The 25,523-nt window shown below is 44.0% G+C and overlaps 1 protein-coding gene across 1 annotated transcript in view; it reads left to right on the top strand.

The window, feature by feature from the left end:
• astn2 (astrotactin 2) overlaps positions 1–25,523 on the top strand; it is a 269,562-nt gene that overhangs the window by 114,909 nt on the left and 129,130 nt on the right. Inside the window, exons 6-9 of the mRNA XM_030341421.1 lie at positions 6,614–6,760; positions 11,456–11,623; positions 23,496–23,580; positions 24,557–24,631. Of these exons, the coding sequence (XP_030197281.1) occupies positions 6,614–6,760; positions 11,456–11,623; positions 23,496–23,580; positions 24,557–24,631 (475 nt within the window). The remainder of the gene's footprint in view (positions 1–6,613; positions 6,761–11,455; positions 11,624–23,495; positions 23,581–24,556; positions 24,632–25,523) is intronic.

Raw genomic sequence — 25,523 nt, forward strand, 5'->3', positions numbered from 1 at the left:
GCACCACGGTACCATGCACTCTGTTTACAGTGGATGTATCGCAATGGCGAGGCGCACACAGCCTTTGGCCGTGTTCTGTAAATATTCTAGAACACACAGGAGTCCTGGAGCTCTATATCTAAATATCATATTATCATAGATATCTGTATCATATATTATATATTATCACGGCCAAAAGCTGTGTGAGCCACCAGACGATAATATGAATCTCAAACGGCCGCGTCAGGTTCTCCGACGTCTCTGGTTCTTCATCGTCCACATCTATCTGAAGTAGACTGAACCACGACATGGAGGAGAAAGGGATTGTTGCCCACGATTATTGACCGCGGTTGTCTCCCCCCGGAGCCTCGCTGCCTCGGCAGCGGTCAGCGCTTAGGCACCACCGCCTCCTGCAGCGCCGAGGCGGTGGTCCCTTTGCAGCGGGAAGCGGGGCTCAAGCGGGAGACATTCGTGGCCAACAATCCCCACAACCCTCCATGTCGTGGTTCACGACATGAGAGTCCAAGCCCAAGTTCCTTTCCCCCAATTCATTCTCAACCATGGCTGAGATAACCCCCACTACGAGTCTTGTTGTGGAAATACTAGAAACGAGAGTCCGACGTGTTATGCACCATAACACCAACAGCAGAACGGTTATCCAAATAACAAGGAAGTGTACAACACTTGTTGGATATAAACATGTTTAGATATTTTTTATGTAAAATACAATATTGACTTAGTAGATGCAGTCAGGTTATGAAGTCAGTAATGTAGTGAGGTTTTCATCAATATTGATCTTCCAGTTTTTTATGTTAAAAGACACTTGGCAATGTTATAAAACAAGATTTTATAATATAATGCTACATTAATTGAAAATGACAATGCATAAAAAATCCTCTAAGCTTTTCTAACTATTCTGGGTAGGAGGCGGTATGTTACATTATGTGGCTTTACTTATTCTAAGACATGTCGAACTCGGCATGTGTGCAAACTGTCATTCTGTGAAAATCACAGTCAAGTGTTAGACATTTGTTGGCGAAGCTTGAATACAATTATTATAAGTAATTATAATTATGATCGTTGAATAATTGTGTGGATGCTATGAAATGTCACAAGTTATAGAAGCAAAATATCCAAAGAATTTAAAATGCAACTGCACTGAACAAAAATCCATTTCAGTTAAATTGGTTAAATATTAGCATTTTTCTCTGCCAGGGTTAAGGGTTCGATTCGCCTTGCTTAGAACCCATTCCACCTCAAGGTATTTCAAGTGACTCTGGATATAAGCGGCCACTAAATACAGTATTTATATTTCATGAGGTCCCCTTTGCCTAAATGGTGTTAAACGCTGAACAAAGTAAAGAAAACCATTAGAAAAAAACTTTAAGGAGTAAAAAACGATTAACCGTGGTTCACTTGGCAGCACAACGCAGGAGTAATTGTATGTTTTCCGTATCTTAAGTGAGACGAACACACGGGGACAAAGGACAGCGTTTGTTACCCTGCTGATAATTATCGTCTGTTGAGTTTGCAGCAGATAGACTTGTGTTACCTTCCGAAAAAAACACATTAGCCAAACCGCAGCTGTGTTTCCCAGAATCAATCTGTGGGATAAACGAGAAGTAAGGGTTTTTCCCAAACCTCTGTGAGTGAAGGGGTGAGAAAGAGGTGCACGTTTCTGAGGGAAAGTATTGCACTTGTGCATCATATCTGTTTGTTGTCTGTTTGTTTATGTGTTAATGTTTTAGCGGGCTGCTTGGACACTCCCACTTATGATGTCAACTGATATGTAGAATTACACCCGCTCTGCTCTTCTATTCTATGCCCTGTGTAAGGCTGTGCTTGATGTAAAACATGAACACGTTTGCCTCAGCTTTGCTGCCGTCTCACACAAAGGCTTTATAGAAGTCTGATGAATTGTGCTGTTTGATTTTAGTACAGTCCCAATTGTATTAAAGAACTTGAATCTCCCACACAAACGGATCGATTTTTAAATGGCTTGGCTAAACATGGGCTGACTGTTCATATGTTGTCTGTTCATGTTGACTGTTCACATGTTGACTGTTCATATGTTGACTGTTCATGGGTTGACTGTTCGTGGGTTCACTGTCCATGGGCGGACTCGCCCTCAATATTTGACAGCAGGATTTTATTTGCCGACGGACAATCAGTGGTAAGACATGCAGCTGGACCAATCATAATGACTTTGTTATCACCGTTGGCTTTTCACCCTATTATTTTGAGTAGATTAGTGAGCTTATTCAGTTTTAATTTGTCTCACCGTTTTGAATTCCCTAGACTTGATGAGGAAGTCCATATCTCGTAACTTTTTAATTAGATGAAGACTAAATGGGTAGATTTGTATGGTATGGAGCACTTGCATAGTTAAATGCTATATGGAATCCAATTTCTACAGTATACACAGTAGGATGATCCTGCTAGAGAGACATAAGGAGCCGCATATGATTGGCCACTGAAGTCCTTTACTCTTGGTGGTGAAATGTTTGCCATAGTTTTAGCAGTCAAAGGTCAGTGTGAGGTGACATGGTCACATAAAGCACATTGCCACATTTGGTCTTGTCATTTGGGTTGCTGAAAAAACAAATGAAAAAGGGAACACTTTGAATTGCACCAGACATGCCCTTTAAGAACTAGCAAAAAGCCCAGCAAAAGGAAAGGAAGGAATAAAGAGGAATGGACACAACAAGACAAAGGAGGGAAACAGCAGCAGAATAAGAAAACATAATGGCTGATGCTGGGAGATGCCTCGTAGATGACCGCCAGCCCTGGCCGGTAGAAACACATTGGCATCATCAGGCAACACGGAGGGGCTGGAGTGTGGGGTAACACGCGCTATCTGGGTAAACTGACACTCCCCTTCCTCTGGTCTGCGACCGTAGCAGGAAGCAGGAAGCGGTCACAGAGCACCTTCCCAGAGTTGAGTCGTTGACACAGCCGATAAGAGAGCAGATGCACGTGGGCCGTCCTCTATGAACTTAACACACAAATATCAACAGTATTGCCTCCCCCCCGAATCTTAGTACATAGAGAACTGGGAGGTGTGCAAATGTGTTTGTGTGCGTGGTGGTTTAGTGTCTGCTAAAGGTCTTTAGTAGTGGCTTTGCCTGACAAAGGGTGGTGATCTCAAGCCAGTTAGTGTCTGAGGGCATCTGAAGACCCACGCCTATGGATATTGATGTTGTAAGCCGGCTTTCTATTGTCTATTAAACTCGTACAGTTTTCTTAACCCGTTCTTTTTTCTAGAATGTGTACATTACAACCAACGGCCTTACAATTAGCATTTATCCAAAAATGGGTTTGAATAACAGTTTGAAAAATTCTAAATGAGCTACATTTATAAAGTCATCATGAATTATATGATGTATCAAAGTGACATGCTACAGTATCTGGGAGTGTTTCGTCATCATTAGTATAATAGTACATACCTGGCCTAACTATATACAAACGAATATAGTTATACTAAATATATTATATACATTATATACTTCCTTTATGCTAAATATAGTATGTATATTTTCTCTTGACGCTTTAATGTGTACCAGTATTGGCATGAGCGTGTAAGTGTGTGTGCATGTGTGAGTGTGTTTGTGAAATAATAATGACTCAACATGATTGAAGACATATTCTTACATTTCCTGCTGTTGAATCCTCTCCAAGTCACCCCAATGTTCCCCGCTGTTCACACAAATCTTACTGAATCAGTATGCACCTGGTAACAGAGCAGATCAGACGCGTTTCGCTTGTCTTTCGCAGGAATGATGAAGTTGGCGGTAACACCCGCACAGAAGGTTAACTACAGAGGCTGTCGGTTGACGTCATAAAACAGCAGGTCCCACTGGTATAACCACACACATATAAAAGTGCGTCAAAGGACTTCTGCCCAACACTACTCCGGGCCCTTTAATCCTGTAGTGTTTTATAAGCTCTCTACAAACCTTTCCCACTCCCCCCCCCAAAAAAAAAGCCCTCCCCAACACAATAAATACAGCTTGATGGCCGATAAACAACTAATTTCAATGCCTTGGAAACGGGGCGCCACGAGAGAGAGGAAAAGGGCAAGTGAAATGACCAATCAAATGTGCTGTCACCCGCAATGACATCATACATCACGCTGGCACAACGATCCCGGGCTGTTGGGGGATACAAAAGCCGGGGCCCCTTCAAGTCTGTGTTTTTTTTATGATCTAACATTGTACAAATGATAAATCATAGCGGGTGAGATTGCGGCCAATTGTGTTGGCCGCCCTCGAGGGGGGCTGCGAAGGTGTTGGACTTTGATTAGACCTGAGGATTAAAGAGAGGAGGGGCCGTTTGCTCTGATTGGTCTGTTCAGCTTGTGTTAATGTGTTAAGACAGAGAGTGTGTGTGTGTGTGTGTGTCTGTGTCTCTGTGTGTGTGTAAGGGGGGATGTGTGTGTGTGTGTGTGTTTGTGTGTGAGAGAGTGCGAGTCGTGCATGTTTGTGAGGTGTGAATGTGTGGGGGTTGCGTGTGTGTGAGATAAGAGAAAGGGTGTTTGTGTGTGGGAGAGAGTCAGCGGGTGTGTGTGTTTGAGTGAAGGACTGTGTGCCTGTGTGTGTGTGTGTGCTTCAGTGTGTTTCAGTGTGTGTCTGAGTGTGTTTCAGCGTGTTTCTTTGTGTGTGTTAGTGTGTTTCAGCGTGTGTTTCAGCGTGTTTCTGTGTGTGTGTTAGTGTGTTTCAGCGTGTGTTTGTGTGTTTCAGTGTGTGTGTGTGTGTTTTCAGCATGTGTCTGTGTGTGTGTCAGTGTCTGTTCACTGCGCTCACCTACCGGAAATAGATCTCTCTATAGGTATACTGGGTTTACGAACCATGTAGCCTGGCTACACATATAAACCTCTTTCCTGGCCCTTTCCGACGTCCACCTAGCCAGTAAGCGTTGAGTCAGGGCTGTAAGCCTCTGTGTTCCTCGGTAATCTACCCCCACGTATTGTATTAGTACACCCAGCTGAACCCCATGAGGCCTGGCTTACAGTCATCTGTACCGTCTGGAGACTACCATGAAGGGGGAAGCTAGGCTTTATGCGTGTGGGTGGTAACCATACTATCTTTGACATTTATGTAACATCCCAATGCCTTTTGAAGGTGGAGCTGGAAATAGGGGATGATGATTCACACAGGGGAGAAAAAAGTGCAAGCGCTTGTCCCAACAGCCGGCTAGCTGACGAAGTGGTGTTAGCAAGAAGCGGAGGTTATTCCAATTTTCACCATCGGCCACAAAGCCAGCTGGCTAACACACTTCTGCTAGCATGAAGCGGAGGTTATCAAAGCAGCCGCCACAGGCAACAAAGACATCTAGCTAACGAGCTAGCGCTAGAATGAAATGGAGGTTTTAGGCGTCGATTGCAATAACATTGCAATCTCACATCATGACCTAAACTCAAATACTTTTTTAAAGGATGGATTAGATGAGAAGACAGAAGCAAAAGTGACAGAAAAGTGACAATTAAAATGATTTTAACATGACAATTTAAAAATAATTGAATTAAGAACAAAAGTGTCGTGAGATGGTGCAATATAGATAATGTATTTGACTTATAATGTATTTCTCAATGTTAATTTGACTTGTCAAAAATAATTATTATTGAATGTGTTACTATAAAGGTTAAATATCCCTTATCATACATTGTTTCCGGGGGAACACAAAACATTATTGAACAAGTGTTCCATTTTGCGAGGCGATTGCAAGAAGCTGAGTCATCCCATAATTGTATTACTGAAGACATCCGCTCGGACGGCTGGTGAAAAGGACAGATGTGGTCCCGGCGACTGCGGTCTTGTCCCGGCGCTCTGACCTATGAACCTCTTTGAAGCTTGACGTGATATTCTGTTTGAAGTGGATGTCTTTCTTGTCCACCTTTCTTGGCCAATGACGGCGATTACTCTTTTATGAAGACTGTTTAGCTCGAGGGGCTTTTTTATTGTGACAGACGCATCCAGCGGGGGGTTCGCTTTAGGTATTAAAAGACAGGAACTTGATTCTTGTACTAAGACATCAATTGCGAGTAGGTAACCAAATGCCTTGATTTTTGTTCTCAGCCCTCCAGCCTAAATTTTACCGCATCATGTTTGCAAGCTAGCCAATAAATTAGCGTTTATATTTTACATTTTTTGCATCAGTGACTTTCAAGTGATTAAAATGAATCACTTCTCATTATCACTTGTTGTTCATAACATATACATATTTTTATTCACATAACCTAATAAAACACAACTGAAATATTAACTCTGCTAGCAATGCAACACAATACCACTAAGACTAATTTCAGGGACAAGACACAAGCCAAATGGGAGCAAAGCAGGCTGAAGACTTGGTTCCTCACTCCAAAGCTAACATTTTCACACAACATGTTCACCTTTGCACAACAAAATTGTAAATTCATGTTTTTCGCCCAACCGACTAACCTACTTATCAACACTGGCATCCATTTGTTAAAAGCTAAAAGGACATAGACTTTTCTTTGTCATCACAACATCCTCAACAGGTTTGCCATCTGTCTTTTGACCTCGCTCTATTCAAACCCACTAACTATTCACTTTCATCATTTTCTCTGTCTGTCTGTCTGTCTGTCTGTCTGTCTCTATCTCGCTCTCTCTAGGTCACCCACCCAGTCCTCTGAACAAGGTCAACCTGACGTTGATCACCATAATCACCTGCGTGGTCGCAGCCGTCTTCGCCACGCAGAACCCGTGCACGCTGTCCGTCAAGGTCACCCTGCACGTGCCTGAGCACTTTGTAGCAGACGGTAAGTGTTTTGGTTACTTTTCGTACCGCATTCAAATGTGAGTGGGATCCAGAAAAGCACAACCAGAAGGTAGTGGGTTGGGTTCAAACCCTGACGTCAGCAGATTTCTGCCTTTAGGCTTCCTTGAGCAACATTCCCTCAACCCCACCTGCTTGTGATTGGCCCATATCTTCACCGTCAGTCGCTTAGAGGAAGTTGTGTTCAAACCAACGTAAAATGGTAAAAACTGTGTATTTGTTAGGAATTTCACTGTGTGTTTCGAATTTAGTTTTTACTTCCTCCTCTTGTTTTCTTTCATAATAACCATTTTAGCCACCATGTGTTGCTTAATGTACAACAGGTGTGCATCCTCACCCAGCCACAGAGTCAAATCAGTACGACTCGGTTCACGTCCACACACACACATACACACACACACAGACACTCCACAAGCCATTATCACCATTTCTTCGGCCCACTAGAAACCACGGCAGGTCAGACTTTAGTTAATGGTCCGAACTAATGTGCTAAAACTTAATTGGGCACATTGAGCTTCAGTGGGCCGACAATGGAGACATACATCACACACTTATACTCCTTCACCGCACTGAATCACTGTCCAAGTAACGTCCCAGACACTCTCTCAGGACTCCCCTTTATAATGATTTTGCCTTCCGAGAGATAAACAACAAGTCAACACCCAAGGCGTTGTTGTAATAAGCGCTGCTGTGCGACAAACGACAACGTGACACAATCTCCCAGTGAGCAGCGAAACCAAAAAAGAAGCTGCAAACTTGGAGCTCGTGGGGTGATTTCATATGCGAGGTAATCAACGGGCGACCATAAGCCAGTGTACTGCGCACTTGTCCAATTGATTGAGGCCATTTTAAAAGCCTTGGCAGGGGAGAGGGGGTTTGGGGGGAGGGGTGTTGTGTGTGTGTATGTGTGTGTGTTGGGGGGGAGTGGGGTGGAGCAGAGTGATAAGAAGCATTCATCCGTAGCTAGGGAAGTTGGCAGGTTAGCAGAGGAGTCGCTATGTCCTTAAGCCCTCGCTCTGTAGGAAGAAGGAGAGGAGAGATGAGAGGGGAGAGAGAGGGCACTGGAGGGAGGGAGAGTGAGGGGGTCAGCGAGAGAGAGAGGCAGAGCAAGAGAGGGGGCCAAGAGTGCGCGTGTGTCTGTGTGTGTGTACGTTTGTGTGTGTGTGTGTGTTTGTGTGTACGTGTGTGTGTGCGTGAACATGTTTGTGTTTGTGTGAGAAAGAGAAAACAGATAAACAGAAAGAGAGGGCGAGAGACATGGGGAAAGGAGAGAGAGGACGAGAGATAAAGCGTTGAAGAGATATCGGGTGAGACACGGAGGGAGAGAGATAGACAGAATGAGATGGATAGACAGAGAGAGAGATCGGAAGAGATACAGTATATGCGGGACAGAGAGATGGCTAGACGGAGAGATAGAGGGGGAGATAGTGAAAGAAGGGAAGCTGGCAATGGAGGGAGAGCTTTTGAGGAAGTGGAGAGATTAAGCAATTAAGGCAATTGAATTAAGGGCTGGTCAAACCTTCCTAATGCTACGCATCCACACAGTGTGCTGTGACCTCCACGGTCCTGTCCATGCAGGCGCACACAAAGCCATGTGCTCAAATGCATACTAACGTACCTAAAGAGCTACACACCCACGCACACTCACACACACAGACACACACAGGGACGTAAACACACGTATGCACATATCCATACCTGACACACGTTCACACACACACACGCACACACACATTTCCATCAGCTCCTCTGATGAACAGCAGTGTTGGCATGGGTCTTTCTGAACGTCTACACATTTTACAAGTGTTTTCCACAGTGCTAGTGTCACTTACGTCCTCTTTTCATTCCATCCTCATAATGTTCTTACAAGGTTCCTAAGGAATCATTCAGTAGGCACTAGGCAGGGAGAAAGGCCAGCCCACGGTAAAACTAGCTATGTAACCAAGCCCTTGACGTCAGGCTGCTGTGTGGGTGTATTATGTGCTTTCTTATTGAGTTCTCTCAGCCTTGACGGGAGAAGGTCAGTCGACCATCAGACCCTGTTGAATGCCACCTAGGTGGATTCACGTTGATCCTAAGGGACACCAGGACACATGTTGGCGTGAGGAATGATGAGAGTGTTATTTTAACCATCCTCACCGATTCATAATCACAAATATTAACATGTTCAATATTTACCATCCGATATCCTGTGCTGTGGGGGAAAACACGACAACAGACCAGTCATCAAGCAGGCAGCTGATGACTGGTGGGAAAGATGATGGACGATACCAACAATTTAGAAGCCATGGCGGCAAAAGCAAACTTGTGTCTGCCTTCCAAAATGGAGTAACAGCCTGCTGAGTTAAAATATTTCCTGAAAAAACGACTGCAAAAGCTTGCATGGCTAGTTCTTCCTGACCGTCGTTTGCCATTATGTGTGTTTTTGTTTGTTTACCGTATCCGGTCGGCAAAACTTCAGTGCAGTTCTTTGTTCATTTCTCAAAGAAAATGATAACTTCAAGTTCAAGTCTTGAAGAGTCGCGGCCAAAGACAGCTGTTCGCCAGCAACAGCAGCCATTATTGTTTACCTCTAAAACGGAACCGTCGCAGCTCTGTTGTCATTCGGCTAGATTCCGCCCCTCACGATCTGATTGGCCTTTCACATTCTCTGTTTCCAGCAGCGAAAAACGACGACAGAAGGCTAGACCTCCCTGGCTGCAAATTCAATTTGCTGCCGCTAGGGGTGTCTAGATTTCTAGGCTAGATGATGACCACATACTTAAAGGAATGTATGGCTGACCGTCCTTACCATAAAAGGAGCTCTTATGTGCATGCTGTGGGCGGTCATACCATATGGAAAACAGTTTCATTTGTGAGAATAAAAAGACCGGGATCTCATGACCCGGCAGTGTCTTTGCAAACCCCACTCGGCTTCGTTGTTTGCTTGTTCGCAGGTAGCAATAAAGTCTCTTGTCATACTCGATCCGGACTCCTCGATTCCTCATGCTCTCTTTGTTAGGTGAAGTGATAGAATTTGGTTATTTTCTACCACAGTTGATACTGCATGTAGTCACACACAGTTTCTAAATTTGAATTTTTTTACCCATTGTTTATTGCACAGCTGGGTGTTTGTTGAATGCAGAGAAGGTGGTCAATACTGACTTGTCAGAACACTTACTGAGCGTGTGGTGACGGCTGGTTTAGCCTGTGTGCATTGATTTCCCCGTGCACCACAGGTGTGCAGCCTCGCCCTCGCCCAGAGTCTAATCAGTCTGACTCGATTCAGGTGGGGCTGCTTAAACCAACCATCCACCCCACTCACTCCGCCATTATAGCGTTTCATATTACTCTTTAAACAAGTTTGTTCTTCAGACCAAGGAATTTTGATTTGACAAGAAGCAGCCCATGACTGCTGATGTGGAGTATAACAGCACCGGGACTTTTAACTTTACATGTATCACTTGCTTTACAACTGTTTCTAATAACTGCTACCAACATTACCGATGGTAAGCTGGTAACTCAACGGAATCACACATGCCACCGAAGGAACTGTCAACAGACTCTTATTTCACTGGCTGTACGATAGATAGACCTTTATACAAAGTAGCTGGCCTACATCAAGTAGCAAGCTGCTCTGCAGGAAATTGTTTATAGGTTGCTTGGCAACAGTCCAGTCCCAGTCCAGTTGCAGAACTATTTGTGTGGACAGAGCCAAATGAATGATTGAATGAACAAACAAACATAATCTGTTAACTAATAAGTGGCGCTTGTAGAAGTGTATAAAAAAAAGCAACATCCCATATGAGGTTGTGGTGTTAAACTGCGTATCAGCAAGGCTTTGAGTCTGTCGTAGGTTTGAGGCTGCGGGCCGCGTGTCACAGATAATCACAGCAGATAGTGAGTATAACAACACATCCTCTAGTGTGATATTGCTTCCATGCATTATTATTTTGATACACTGTTTAGCAGTGTGTGGGTTGTGAAATGCTGCGTTGACTACTGTGGTGCGAACCTATGTTGGAATAGGGTTTGATTCAACGTTGTCCCATTTATGTTTTCAGATCCTTTTTTTTTTTATCCTTGAACGCTGTTCAAGGATAATAGATCGTAGTCTGTGGAACCTCCATTCAATTGCACAAAAGAAACCACGTGAAAAAACTCACACTGTATTCAAGGACGAAATAAGCACTTTTTTGTATTTTCTATCAGAACTTTTCTTTTGCGATGATTCTAACTATTCACAAGCGAGCCAGACTATCTCCTTACACTCATAGAAATCACCTCCGGAGCCAACCAGCCCTGACATCAATTAGATATAATGCCTTTATTGGTCCGAGATTGGTGGGGAATTATAGGCACGCCGGCATCGGCCATGAAACACAGTGTTCACCGGCTAGTTTGTGAAATGATATAGCCACTAAAGGTAATTTCTGCAATCCATTAACCTGAGCCATCTCATCAATATCCGCATCGTGTGTCTTAATTGCTAATTGCTTGTTTAAATGACGGCCCAATCTGGAGGTTAATTGAAATCACAGCTAAATCTCCCAAGAAAGCGAGAGTTATTCCTCTACCTGTGTTTATTCAGCAGCGGTGCTCACCACAGTAGCCTCCGTCCGACCTCAAGAGAGATGGAAGGCTTATTTTCTGTGTGTGTGTGTGTGCGCGCCTGTGTGTGTGTGCCTTCTCCTTCCAGGAAGTAGTTTTGTGGTGAGCATGGGCAGCTTCCTGGATGTTTCAAATTGGCTGAACCCTGCCCAGCTGACCCTCTACTACCAGACTAACTCGTCCACCCAGTGGGTGAGAGACTACTGCGGCCAGCGCACGACTGAGCCCTGTGAACAGCTGTGTGACCAGGAGACAGGTGAGTGTCTTGGGACACACACACACACACACACACACACACACACACACACACACACACACACACACACACAGACACACAGACACACAGACACAGAGAGAGAGAGAGAGATAAACTTCCATGCATGGAAATACACACTTGCATACAACAACAGATAGACACACACACACAGAGACACACGGACATAAAAACACACACACAGACACACACATGTTTACAAACAAAAACAATATTAGCATTCCTCTTGAGGAGATCTGAATGGATGGAATATTTGAATATTTACAAAATGAGCATACAGACACACAGAAAACCATTCACACACACACACACACACACACACACACACACACACACACACCATGGTCTCAACTGCATTCCAAACCAGCAGTCTCCAGTGTACCATTACGGTGCCTTTGGCTGAAATAATTTTAATAATGAATGAATATTTTTGTATGTATTATGTGAACCTCCAAGGTTTAAGCACAAGGACCTAATTGGTCACAGTTAGCCGCCGTCATCTCTCTCTCTCTCTCTCTCTCTCTCTCTCTCTCTCTCTCTCTCTCTCTCTCTCTCTCTCTCTCTCTCTCTCTCTCTCTCTCTCAACTACCCAACTCTCACATTTGAAGGAGCCTCTCAAGGGGCTGGTTGGGGGCGGGGGGTGCTTCAAAACCTGCAGATTATGCGTTATCACGAGTGACGATCGACTCCTCCCAAAATTAAGTAAACAGTGAAAGGTTAGCCGGAGCGGAGGTGATGCGGGCCACACACACACACACACTCACCGTGAGCACTCTGCTCTGTCTGCACTGAGGAGGGTGTGCTGAGGCATCGGAGCGGTGGATCCAGATAGAGACGCTGCTGGGGGTTCTAGCGGTGTTTAGCAGCGTGCTTATGGCAGCAAATGGTTATGCTTATGGAAGTATGACGCAGGGGGTGAGCGGTGTCCACTTTGAACTTTAAGGGGGGGGGGGGGGGAGGATCGTAATGCGAGCCGGTGGTGCCGTTTTATTTCGGATTGGGAGAGTTAAGTGGCCCCAGTGCCCGTGCAGCACCTGCGCGTTGCGTAACCACCCGGGCAGAGAGGGTGTCTGCAGGGGAGGGTACCACCGGTGCCCTCCTACTGGGAATGATATTTCCAGCTACGTCTCGCTCACCGGGACCAAGGGATATTTACGAGGAAATTGCATTATTCACTCTAGAGATCACACACATACAAACACACATACTCACAAGGACACGCACGCACACACTCGGACACACACACACACACTGACACACGCGCACACACAGAAACAAACACATACACAGACAACCAAACACACACGCACACGCACACTCACACATCTACCCACACCTACACACAGAAAATACCTACTCACACCTACACGTAAACACACAAACACATGCCTCAACATTCAAATTCACACAGTCCCATAATAATTACAGGTATAATAATCATAACCAGACCTTTTTGCAAACAGGGCAATGTGGCAAACATAAAAACCGTAATTTGTGTTTTTTCTTCTTCATGCTAGCGAGCTTGCAGATTGTCAATGCCCTTATTTGGTTGTTTGGTAGGGAAAGTAAGAAGCCAGGTGTGCGACCAAAAATAGAAAGTAAAAAGAGGACTGGACATTTTACGTTTGAGTTTGTTTATGTAATGTAGTTTTCTGTGCTATTCTGGGACCATACAGTAAGGAAGGAAGGTATGGAAGGTTAGCACCTGGGCTTACCTACGCCATTCTGGTGTCACTGCTGGTCCAATAGGAGTACAACACATTGGCTTGTCCTAACTCGGAAGAACTCATCCCAAATTATAATCTAGATTATAATATAAATGATTATAATCCTCTCATGTATGAAAATGGCATATTTGTGTAATTGCTGTACACTGTGTGGGAATATGTCAGTTACCCCGAAGGAAAGATTATAAAGAGGAACTAAAACAATTCAATCAATATTAGCAATAATGTCTCGATTTTCGTTCCACTGCGGTGTGTGTGAAGTCTGCGTCCTTGTGTTGGTGTGTGTGTGTCTGCGTCTCTGTCTTTTTCTGTGTGTGTGTGCGTGTGTGTGTGTGTGCTTGTGTGTGCTTGTGTGTGTGTGGGTGCGTCCATGCTTTCAATCGTGGATGTGAGAGAGTGCGACAGAGAGACAATGTAAGGGAGCTGGTTGTGATAACGTTTCAGCTGCGTTGGGTTCCCTCTCCTTGGAGGAGCATAAGACAGGGTTGAAGGAGTTCTATATTAACAGACTGCTACAGTTACTCTCAGTTCTACTCTCTTACGACTCTGCTGCCAGGCGTCTGAGCGTTAGAGGAGAACCTCATCGGTTCACGTTCTGCCACAACTGCACCCGGGAGTCACCTTATAGCTGCACCATCTCTCTCTGCTTCGCCTCGTGTTGTACTTAGATGCAGTTGATTACCGTGCAATATTATTGTGTTTGCATCGTGATTATTATTTGTGTTTTATTTGTATTTTTTATCATTTATCTGTTTTTTTACACAGACCTTGTGAGGTTTGTGTGTGTAAGAGAGATAGATGAGAGGTTCCTTGTGTATCCCATAATGTCATAGTTAACAATTAGGTTGCTATAGGTAGTTATTTGTTTACAATGTTGTTTACAATGTTTACTCCATTTAGACTGTTCAAATCCCTTCACTTTATTTAAGCCATTTAAAGATCCCATGGCATGCTACTTTATGGATGCTTTAATAAAGGTATTAGTGGGCCCCTAACACAGTATTTGAAGACGTTCCCGAAAATTCAGCCGTGGTGCAGAATTACAGCCCCTACGAGCCAGTCGCACATTGAGCTTTTCCCAAACGCGCCGTTTCGGTGTCTGTGGCTTTAATAAAAATGAGAAGGAGAGAGGCGGGTCAGGTAGGATGGTAGGGGTGTGGCCCTGAGCAGCTTGCGGCTACGGTAGTACCATGTGGCTCTGTTTACATGTAACGCAATGGCGAGGCGCACATAGCCTTTGGCCGTGTTCTGTAAATATTCTACAACACTCCGGGTGCTCTGGCGGGAGTCCTGGAGCTCTATATCTAAATAATATCATATTATACATAGATATCTATATCATATAATACATATTATCACGGACAAAGCTGTGTGCGCCTCCAGACGATATTATGAATCATAAACGACTGCGTTGGGTTCTCCGACGTCTGTGGTTCTGAACCGCGACATGGAGGAGAATGGGATTGTTGCCCGCCGGAGCCCCACTGCCGAGGCACCACCATCTCGGGAAACGGGCAGCGGGCAGCGCCGAGGCGTTGGTGCCTCGCGGCAGCGGGCAGCGGGGCTCCTGCGGGAGACAATCGCGACAACCCCTTTCTCCTCCATGTCGCGGTTCATGTACTTCAGAGAGTCAAAGCCAAAGTCCCTTTCCCCCAATTCCTTCTCCACCATGGCTGAGATAACCCTACAAGTCTCGTTGTGGATATACCAGAGACGTCAGAGAACCCCAACGTGTTATGCGCCATAACACCAACAGCAGAACGGTTATCGAAATAACAAAGAAGTGTACAACACTCGTAGCTCATTGTCGGGCCAAATTATTTGGCCGGGTAAAGCAGAGAAGGGGAGGTAATATTTACCCGTATGACGACATTTGGGGAAGAATTCCAAATCTGCGCGTCTAAGCTTTGTTTTTTCAAAGGCAGAGCAGGATGCATAGTGCTCGTTTTACCCCTAGCGCCATTTCTAGCTACTGGGGGACCATAGTCAGGTAAGGGGAACTCATATTAATGTTAGAAAACCTCTTGAAGTGAAATTTTCATTCCATGGGATCTTTGACATTTCCTTAAACTATCTTTAAAACTATGTGGCTTTACCATAATATAATTTCAACCTCACTTTGCACTACAGCACTCGCCGCCTTTTCTGCGGGAATTGCATTTTCTAGTGCTCAGTAGTTGTCATATAACTGGCCCTTTTTAGGCTATTCGATATGAGGCCACAATGACAACTCCTGGGGAACATTAAGAACATTCTTTAAAGTCGCTGAAAGGTAATGAATAGCACGTCACTTTATAGACGTCTATGACAATTCTACGCCTTTACATGAGAGCTTTGGCTTTAAATCGTAAAACGTTTAAATCCAAAATAGACTATTACTATACATCTAGGAACCTATTCTCTTAGCCATTTAGTGGTATACTGAACGTATACCGTGTACCGTAATAATGTCAATTTGGGGAACATTAAAAGCCCTGCATGCTACTCCATGAATGTTACTGAATACTGAAAGCCTATGTACTAAGTAATCAAATCAGTCATTGTAATCTAGAAGTGATCTTGTTAGTAGTGCTAGTATTAGAAGTATTAAGTAGCATATATATCGTTAACATAATGTGCTGAAAGTAAGATTAAAAAGTCCCCCCCCTCTCTTCTCTCCCAATCTCCTAGTTTGTCCACCATAGAGACGTGTTGCATTTCACGCACCTGTGATTGACAGGCAAGATGAACTAGCTGACCCAATCAGGGAAGATATGCCCTGATTGGTCAGAAATGTCCCAGAGGCGGTCTATAATCTAAATTGGCTAATGCAGACGCAGGCACAGTCATCTTGAAAACGATTTTCACAGAGCACATTTCACTCACTGAGAGCTGACGAATGGCTTTGGCATTTCTTACAAATAACAAGCAAATAACGGCTCTCGGTTCTCACCTGCGGCACCTTAAGAGCTAAAACAGTGGCACACACCCATCACAGTGGCATTAACTGGTGCTGTCCTCATGAAAGCCAGTGATGAAGCATCTTAAGATCATTACGGTGGATTACAGGCGGTAATGTATGGGGAATGTATGTAGAGCTAGCCAAGGGCACGGGGGAGGCCAATGCATAATGTAATACTGGGTCAGACGCTCCCCATTGCACTGGCTACAAACCATGGTGTCAGCAAGCACACACACACGGACACTAACACACACACACACACACACACACACACACACACCATTATACATACACACACACACACACACACACACACACACACACACACACACACACACACACACACACACACACACACACACACACACACACACACACACACACACACTTCTCATGCAACTTGCAGGGCTTTCGTTCTGCATTTTTGTATAAAGAACATCTGAATCCATGATGTTCATGTCAGTTTTCTGTATAGATATATATTTGAAAATGGCAAATGGACAATTGTGATACTGTTGGGGATCATTTTAATTGTCCCCTCCCTCACCTTTTGATTTATGTGTTTATAAAAATAAACTGCAGGCTGATATCTGCTAGAAAAATAAAGTCTCCATCACATATACGGGTGCTAGGTTAAACACACACACTCACACACACACACACTCACACTACATCTGATAAGAGCTGAGAACATCTGCTTCTTGGCTTATCTGAGAAGTAGGATGTAAATAGTAAGGTGTGTTTGGTCGCGGGCATGCACAAAGACAACACAATGCAGCAAAACAAACCTGGGGCTGCTGCGATAGTCACAGAGAGCGGGGAAGGGGGCTGATGATATGTAAGGGATATGCATCTGTTACCACAATGGCCCTGGTTATGCAATCGAGCGGGTCAAACAATGGGGCTCTGACAGAGATAGATAGATAAGAGTGTTAGACAGAGCGGTACATTAGAGAGAGGGAGGGAGAGAGGGAGGGAGGGAGAGAGGGGGGGAGGGAGAAAACGGTGAAGAGGAAGATGGAGAGAGGGATCGAGAGAGAAAACGGTGAAGAGGAAGATGGAGAGAGGGATCGAGAGAGAGATGGAAGAGAGATGGTGGGAGAGAGAGAGAGAGAGAGCGATGGAGGTAGAGAGATAGGGGGAATAAACAAATATTTGCAGGGATAAGAAGTTCTGCACATGCACTAGAAGAATGTACTAACTTTGAATGGTGGCGGTTTCTTTTCAGTTAAACGTACACTTTTTTATGCACAGAGATAAAAGAACAAGCATTAAAAATAAGACATCGTGCACCACATCCATCTCCAATAAAGTCTCTCTCGCTCTCTCTGCAACTCTCTCGCACACACACACACAGAAATACACGCACGCACGCGCACACACACACACACACACACACACACACACACACACACACACACACACACACACACACACACACACACACAAAAGGCTGACACAACTACCATTCACACCTACACACAACAAACATGACTTCACCATGCAAACACAATCAGTGTCTTCAATCAAGCCAGCGGACCACTGCTGTTCAACCAGGTCATCAGGTGGACCACCTATCAGTCACTCGCCGCTGCCATCCGCCGCCAATGTCACTATCGGTGAGCGTCCCGCTTGGACGAAACCCAGCTTTGTATTACCCCAGGGTTCGGGGTGATCAATCCACACCTGCCCTCACGCTCTGGACCCTAGGAACATACAGGCCCAGCGCTCACTTCCATCAAGTTGGAGGTGTAGATATTAGAACAGAGGTCGATGTATAGATGGACTGGGTCCACATGGATGGACTGGTTGACCTGGCGGTCAACCAAGGGGTGATTGAGGTGCGATTAACCACAAGGTGATATAATACAAATTAAATTAAATTACTGAGTGAAATAATAGACGTTGTACGTTCCTGTATCTAGCTGGCCAGTAAACGCTAGATACCTCTTCTCCAACCCCCCATTATTTATCTTGCTCTCTCTCGCTATCTAGTTGTCTTTCTCTCTTCTCTTCATCCCTCTCTTATTCTCTATCGCTTTCATTCTCACTCCTTCGCTCCTTCTCATGATCAGTGTTATCCCTTTACATTTTCACCATTTCCCTTTCATTAGTCTCTCTCTCTCTCTCTCTCTCTCTCTCTCTCTCTCTCTCTCTCTCTCTCTCTCTCTCTCTCTCTCTCTCTCTCTCTCTCTCTCGGAATCTCCCTTTACTCCCCTCTCTCTGTCTCTCTCTCACACACACACACACAGTCCCCCACAACAGCACATTCTCCAGCTCCGCCAGAAGAATTCCCATTAAATCCCCATCCACCCGTTAGAAGCGCTTTGATGGATCTTCCCAAGGTCCGTAGGTGCTTCCTCCAGTGGACATAATGTAACCGGGTGCGAGTGTGCGCCAGGTGAGCCATAACTCTCTCCCCTTACGCCCATTCCATGAACCTTGAAAGCTGCCCATTTCAGCCCTACGGGGGGACAGGGGGGGACGACGTAGAGCAGTGCATTACGAAACCATCCGATTAATCAACGTATAGTCTGAGTCGTCGGGAACGTAGCGGAGGCCAAAGAAAGGTAGCGGGGGTTGCGACTGAGCTTTTAATAGCGTGTTACCGGTTTCACTTTAATAGCCGCGTTAGCTTTAATAGTCCTTTCATGCCGTGTTCAAAGTGGAAGTGATAATGAAACAGTGAGTGCGATTGGAGTCATTGTCCAAGTGATAACGCTGGCGATGTTTCAGATTCAAAGGGGGTGTATTGTTAGCGCTGTTGCCAGTCCGCGCGATGCATGCAACATGTCAATGAACACTGTGGTTTATGCCTAATTAAATGAACGGTTGAAATGTAATAGAATTGTTTAATTTGACACCCTTTATGTCGCAGTAATATTATGTGTGTGAGCGTTATGCGCTATCTGATAATAACATTCCTGTTTAGTGTTGTTACTGCTGCCATAGGCTGACTGTTTTACAAACACCGTAAAATATCCCACCCATTTTAACCTTGCTACCATTCAAAAGAAAGAAAAACATTGTTTACTTATTCCTTCATTCTTGGATGTGAAGCTATTGAATTCCGTTTCCTCGCCTCACTCTAATGGATTTCCCCTTATAAACACAGCAGAGGTGAATTACGGCTAAACATATTGACCTGTCTTCTTCTTTCGCTTGGACTCGCCCTCGTCTAAGTAACTGTTACTAGGTAACGGCTGTATCTGCTTGTGAGCCACTACCATACACAAAGCAAGCGAACAGACACACAGCAGGGAGATCGCTATGAAGGTTTAGTGTACACACACAGGAAGACATTCAATGACCCAAAAATATTATAACAAAATCAGTTACCAATTCTATTGGTCTTTTGGTTGGAAACTAACAACATGAACATTGAATTGATGTCATTTGTCCTCCACAAAAACCTTTGACTTTGCACTGAGAAGATAAAAAATCACATAGTTCTAAACTGTAAATACTACCTCTTCTAGCACTTTGCAACAAGCACAAGTATAAGGTTAGACTATGAGGTCAAATTATGAATTATTAACTGCCAGGTAATAGAATGCAAATGGTGTTATGCAGAAGATGCGGATGAGCAGTTCATTTATCCATTTATTAATTCATGTTAGACAAGGGTGGCAGTTGATATTACAGATTATGTTAAGAATGCTAATTGCTGGTGACGTCATTGTATGTTGACTTAAAAATGAAAACAGTTTCCTTTGTGTATCCGGGATTCTTAATTATCTAGCTGTCTACCTATGATATCTATCTAACAGTCTGTCTTTTTTTCTGTGTGTATCGTATGTCTGTCGGCCTGTCTGTCTGTCTGTCCATCAAGAGAGATCTAGAGATCTAGATGAATGATTGGCACCCCACTCACTCAATCACTCTCTAGTAACGTTTATTCAGAAATTCAATTCTGAGGAATAACAACGTTTGGACTAAACCCCAGGCGTTGTGAGCTGTTGATTGTTGAATTGTTGCTTCTGTGCAAATCTTTGACAAGCCTGAGTAGTTTTAGGATGACTCTGCAAGGACTATGGGACGTAATGAAAATGTAAATTCATGCAAAAATGTTTGGCTGCAGTTCAGCCCTTGCCTTAATACTTACTTGCTCAATCCCCCAATTTTCTTTTTCATAACATGAGATTGTTTGTGTTGGGAATTATTTTTAAACTTTCAAAGAACTGTGTTGCCAAAGTTATTGAAAATCGCTGTTAGTGGTGTTATTATAAAGTTGTCAAGGCATGATTTTTGTGACACAGCTTCTATTGAATTTTTTGTATCTTAAGAAACATCTGTATCAGTGTATTTCCCTTCAGATCGTAGTATTTGGCCTTCTTAAAATTGTGTCACAACAATTTGCTTCTGTTAATCGTGTTCTATTTTATTCCATAAACTATCGGTAAAGGTGTCGTACGATTTGACTGGAACATCGTACATCATATTCTAGCTGGAAGCACTTTGGAGCCTGGGATGTCTCAGACTCCTACAAGGCTGTGTCACCGCATATTGGTTCAACTCTCGGTTCAAGTGCTTCTGACAAATGACACAGATTTCCTTCACTGTGCATTTTCCTATTTGGAGTCCTTCTGCCACAAACTGTTATAATGGGGGTGTTATTCATTTTTAGCAATCGAGTGTGTCATCTATATTAAATGTAGAGACTGGGGGGCTGTGGTGGCTGAACTGGCAGACCCTCACTCCCCAGGCGCTGCTCTCAATCGCTTTATCTAAATATTAACTGGCATTCCTGGTGAGCCCAGGGCCTGAGATGACTGCAGTGATGGGGAGCTCAAGATTCCACCATTGTTGTTAACTTTAAACAAAAGCCATATTGTACGACAAATATTGTATTTCTTAATGTTTTTCTTATATATTAATATATATATTCAACATGGTACACCATCTTTATGTTTGGGTGTATAGCTAACTTCAGCAGACGTTGTGTTGGAAATACTTACAAATGGGGTTACTTGCTCAAGGATGCCTACAGGTAGACTGTGTACCTTAAAGGTGTGAACCATCAACCCTTGAGTTTAGGCTTGGATGCAAAATGTAGGCTTGGTTAGATTTAGCTATTGCACAATACATGGTTAAGTTGTCTATTTCTGTTGACTATTGACTACTACGACAGAATTAAGGGTCATAAAACAGGCTTTTGCGTGTAGTAAATTAGTTTAAAAGCAAATGCACTCCATGAACAGTGTATTTTGTTTTTGATTTTTACACAAACATATCAAGGACCAAGTGCACTTCAACTATGATTTTATTCAACCTCCAGTTCCACTGCCAAGCCGTCAACAATCAAACTGCCTAAACATGTGTAACAAAGGGTTAGGGTCTGACATTGGTAAGCACCGGAAGAGTCAATAATAAATGCACTCCGGTTAGATAATGACCATCCGCTTGTATTTACAATTGTATACTTAGGACAGAGCCCGCATTGGCAGTGACTTTCCTTTCTAAATACTGCTAAACGCCAGGGTTTTGACTGAATACATTGCTCTCCTAGATTAGACATAAACGTAGACCCACACAGGTGGAGCTGGCAACACACACACACAGCAGTGGCCTCAGTGCTGATTTGAACAGAGTGAACCCGTTTCCAACTCATTTCAAATAGGGCTTTTTCAGGCCTTTTAAAGGAGTGATTGAAGTGCATGCTCGATTGAACTATCCGGTGTGTGTGACGTCGCTGCCGGGGTTTGAACCACCAACCCCCAGGGGAAGAATAGGTTGAATAGTCAAAACGGAAACGTGGCCGTGGAAAAGGGGAGAGAAACCCTACCAGACACAGTGCGAAAACTTGGAACACAATGTCACTCAAACAGATGGGGACGCCCCCCGCGCAATATTGAGATGAGATGGGATGAGCAGGACACAGAGGATGAAGAGAGAGAGAGAGAGACATGCTGATTTACTGCAGCAAAATATGACAATCTATTGCTCTCTATCTATTGCTGTCTGTCTTCTGATAGACAAGTGACCAAGCAGGAGGTTTGAAGAATAAATGCATAGATTTTGTTAACCTGTTCTCTATTAAATTGTGCTTTTGCCCCGAGGAATCAGAAAACATAATCCACGTTCATGGGCTTGAAATTGCCATTCTGGAATTACCTTTTGGGAGTCTCTTATTAAATCCGAATTACGAATGCGTAGAAACACACTATTGCGCTCACAGACTAAAATTATGATTTTGAGAATCAATTCACCTTTGTATGCCCAAAAATCAATCAATGACATTTTAAGCTCAATGTAGGTATCATTTTGTGCACCATTGTGCATTTCATACTTTTATTATAACTAAGGGGCTAACGTGATTGGTTGCCACAATTTTACAGCAACAGGGGTCATTTACAGCAACAGGGGTCATTTACAACACTGTAAATGGACTGCTAGCTCTTGTGTAACTAGTACTCATTCAAAGCACCCCACATTCACCCGTTCATACACACAACCATGTGTGTGTGGATGTATGCAAGACAACAGCTAGCCAGCTGGTAGGTGATGGTTAGGGTTTAGTGTCTTGCTCAGGGACACCTCAACACTGGTTTAGGTGGAACTGGGGATCTGCCAGATGACCTTCTCTACCTAGTGTCGGCCCAAACATTACTAACAATGTAACGTTAACAGTTGAGATTACACCTACACTAATCTTGGATCCAGCAGTTTTACCATGCTACAACAGAACTTCTGGAGAGAGATGGCACAGAAACTGGGCCGTAAACCAATAACTGAAAGGGGCAGAGTTTCTGTTTTGTGACGGACATATTCTAGGAAGTACAAACTTTAAGAGGATTAAGCTTTGAGAAGGCGATTTTTACAGACCCCCTGAACGGTGTTGATTGAAAACCTTTACAGACACTTGTCTAAGAATTGTTGGTGTCCGGACAGGATGTCTTAGCTTGTCTTGTCACCGGGAAAAAGTGCACTAAAGCTGGCCCGAGTGTGTGTTCGCTGTTACACGCCTGTGGCAATTTCCTGTTCGTGATAGCCCCGCCTCTCGCAACATCATTAGTCGAAACAAAGATGAAGCAACAGAAACGCCCTGGTCACCCAGTGTTCAGCTCATCTGCCAACAGATTTATGTATCTAATCCAAAATCTGATCTGTGAGACGACACTGACACATGAATGCACTGTACAAATACAACTATTTACACTCTTCTGCTTAATTCCCTGTGCTTCAGGAGAGTGTAGCTGTCACGAAGGCTATTCCCCTGATCCAGACCATAATCATCTCTGTCTCCGTAGTGACTGGGGGCGCAACGAAGGGTAAGTCACGTCTTCCTCATCGCTCTACACGAGAAAAAGCTGCTGCCACTAAAAATAGTTTAAAAAACAGGGACAACGTCGGAGAAGAAGCGACTAGTGGGAATGGGATGAAGTGAGAAGAGAGGAAAGAGTGTCCGCTCCCTTCTATCTTTTAAAACAAATTAAACCGGTGGTTGGTTTTGGGAAAAAGAGCTTTATTCGGCAGGCAACGTTCCCCAAGGCTTGACTGCTGATGAGGGAATTAATTAATGAATAAATAAATAAATCATGTTTTCAGTGTAGTGTATAGAAAGAATGTGTGTCATATTGGTGGGAAGGAGAAGGTGGCCGGTGTTGTGTGGTGGAGTGTCAGTGTAGTGTTGTCCTCAGGGTTGCTTTGGGAAAGGAGACAGAGGCATGATAACCTTTATGTGTTGACGACTTTATGGGCAGAGCCAATATGGTTCTGGGCGTTAAAGTGTTAGCAGATTGTCTGGTGCACCTTCTGATTTTAATGAGCTGGAGGTGCTTCTCTCTCCTAACCAATCATGGATCAAATCCCCACTCACCGCCGCTTTACAATGCAGATAAGCAATTGTTATCCATTCCACGGACGTACTCTCAGCAAGTGACCTTGCTTCTGAAGTTATCTTTCAAATGAATGCTTAAAAAATTTAGTTTATATTCTTGTACCGCGGTTGTAAATTACTCAAAGCGTACACTTTTATGTTCAGACATGTTTGTGACCTCCATTATCGAGAAGGTCACATTTTATTTCTTCCTGAGCAGAGTCCATTCTTCCATATTAATTATTTTGAAGATACATTTTATGTATATATTTGATTATATGTACTGTTTTTGCAGTCAAAGCTATCTTTCATTATTTTTTCGGAAAATAATGATATTGTGTGCATTTGTATATTGTGTATATTTTATATTGAAACTTCATAAACAATGTATAAAACGTGATGTACTACGTTGTGTTTCTCTCTGGCAGGCCGTGGCCGTACACTAACCTGGAGAAAGGCTATGACCTAGTTACAGGAGAACAGGCCCCAGAGAAGATATTCAGGTGAGACAAACCATGAATGTTGGAGGTCACGTGGTCTGTGTAGGTGTGTGTGTGTGCGCATGCCTGCACATGTGTGTGTGCATATGCGTGTGTGTGTGTGTATATGGGTGCGTAGTGTGTGTGCTCTCTTATGTGTGTGTGTGTGTGTGTGTGTATTTGTGTGTGTGTGTGTGTGTGTGTGTGTGTGTGTGTGTGTGTGTGTGTGTGTGTGTGTGTGTGTGTGTGTGTGTGTGTGTGTGTGTGTGTGTGTGTGTGTGTATGTAAGCTTGTCTGTCTGCCTGAGGTAGAGGACACGAGGGACACAGGCCGTTTCCAAAGGCATACAGATGGACTGCCCGCAGGCAAATATAGACATGCTCCTCGAAGCACGCACACACACACACACACACACACACACACACACACACACACACACACACACACACACACACACACACACACACACACACACAGAGAGATGTGCTATGCAGAGCTGCAAAGGGCCATAAAGCAGGGGTTGGGTGTGGGGATCCAGCCTGTGGGTTGGGGAACAGCCTGAGGGTCTGTCCTAGATTGAGCTTGTTCAAGTGGCCCTGCTGCCACTTAAGATGACCCCTTTCTTGAAGCCGGCACGGGGTTATTATTTTTGACAGGTTTTAAGACGGGTATCCAAGGGAACCTTTTTTGTTATGCGTGCGGTTTCCCATGAGACGGTCAAATGGTTGATTTTTCTTCAAAGCGTGCCCCAGAATCACTTAATCAAATTGTTGAGTATTGTAGGGGCATTTTGATTTGTTTTAATTTGAAAAAAGGTTATTTTGATTACGAGGTGACATGTACCTGCACCTAAATGACGATAACCTTACGTTACTGAGCTGTTTGTTCATTTCCTTGTTCGTCCTTCCTTCCTCTC

The sequence above is a fragment of the Gadus morhua genome, chromosome 19 (genome assembly GCF_902167405.1).
Source record: "Gadus morhua chromosome 19, gadMor3.0, whole genome shotgun sequence".
Lineage (NCBI taxonomy): Eukaryota > Metazoa > Chordata > Actinopteri > Gadiformes > Gadidae > Gadus > Gadus morhua.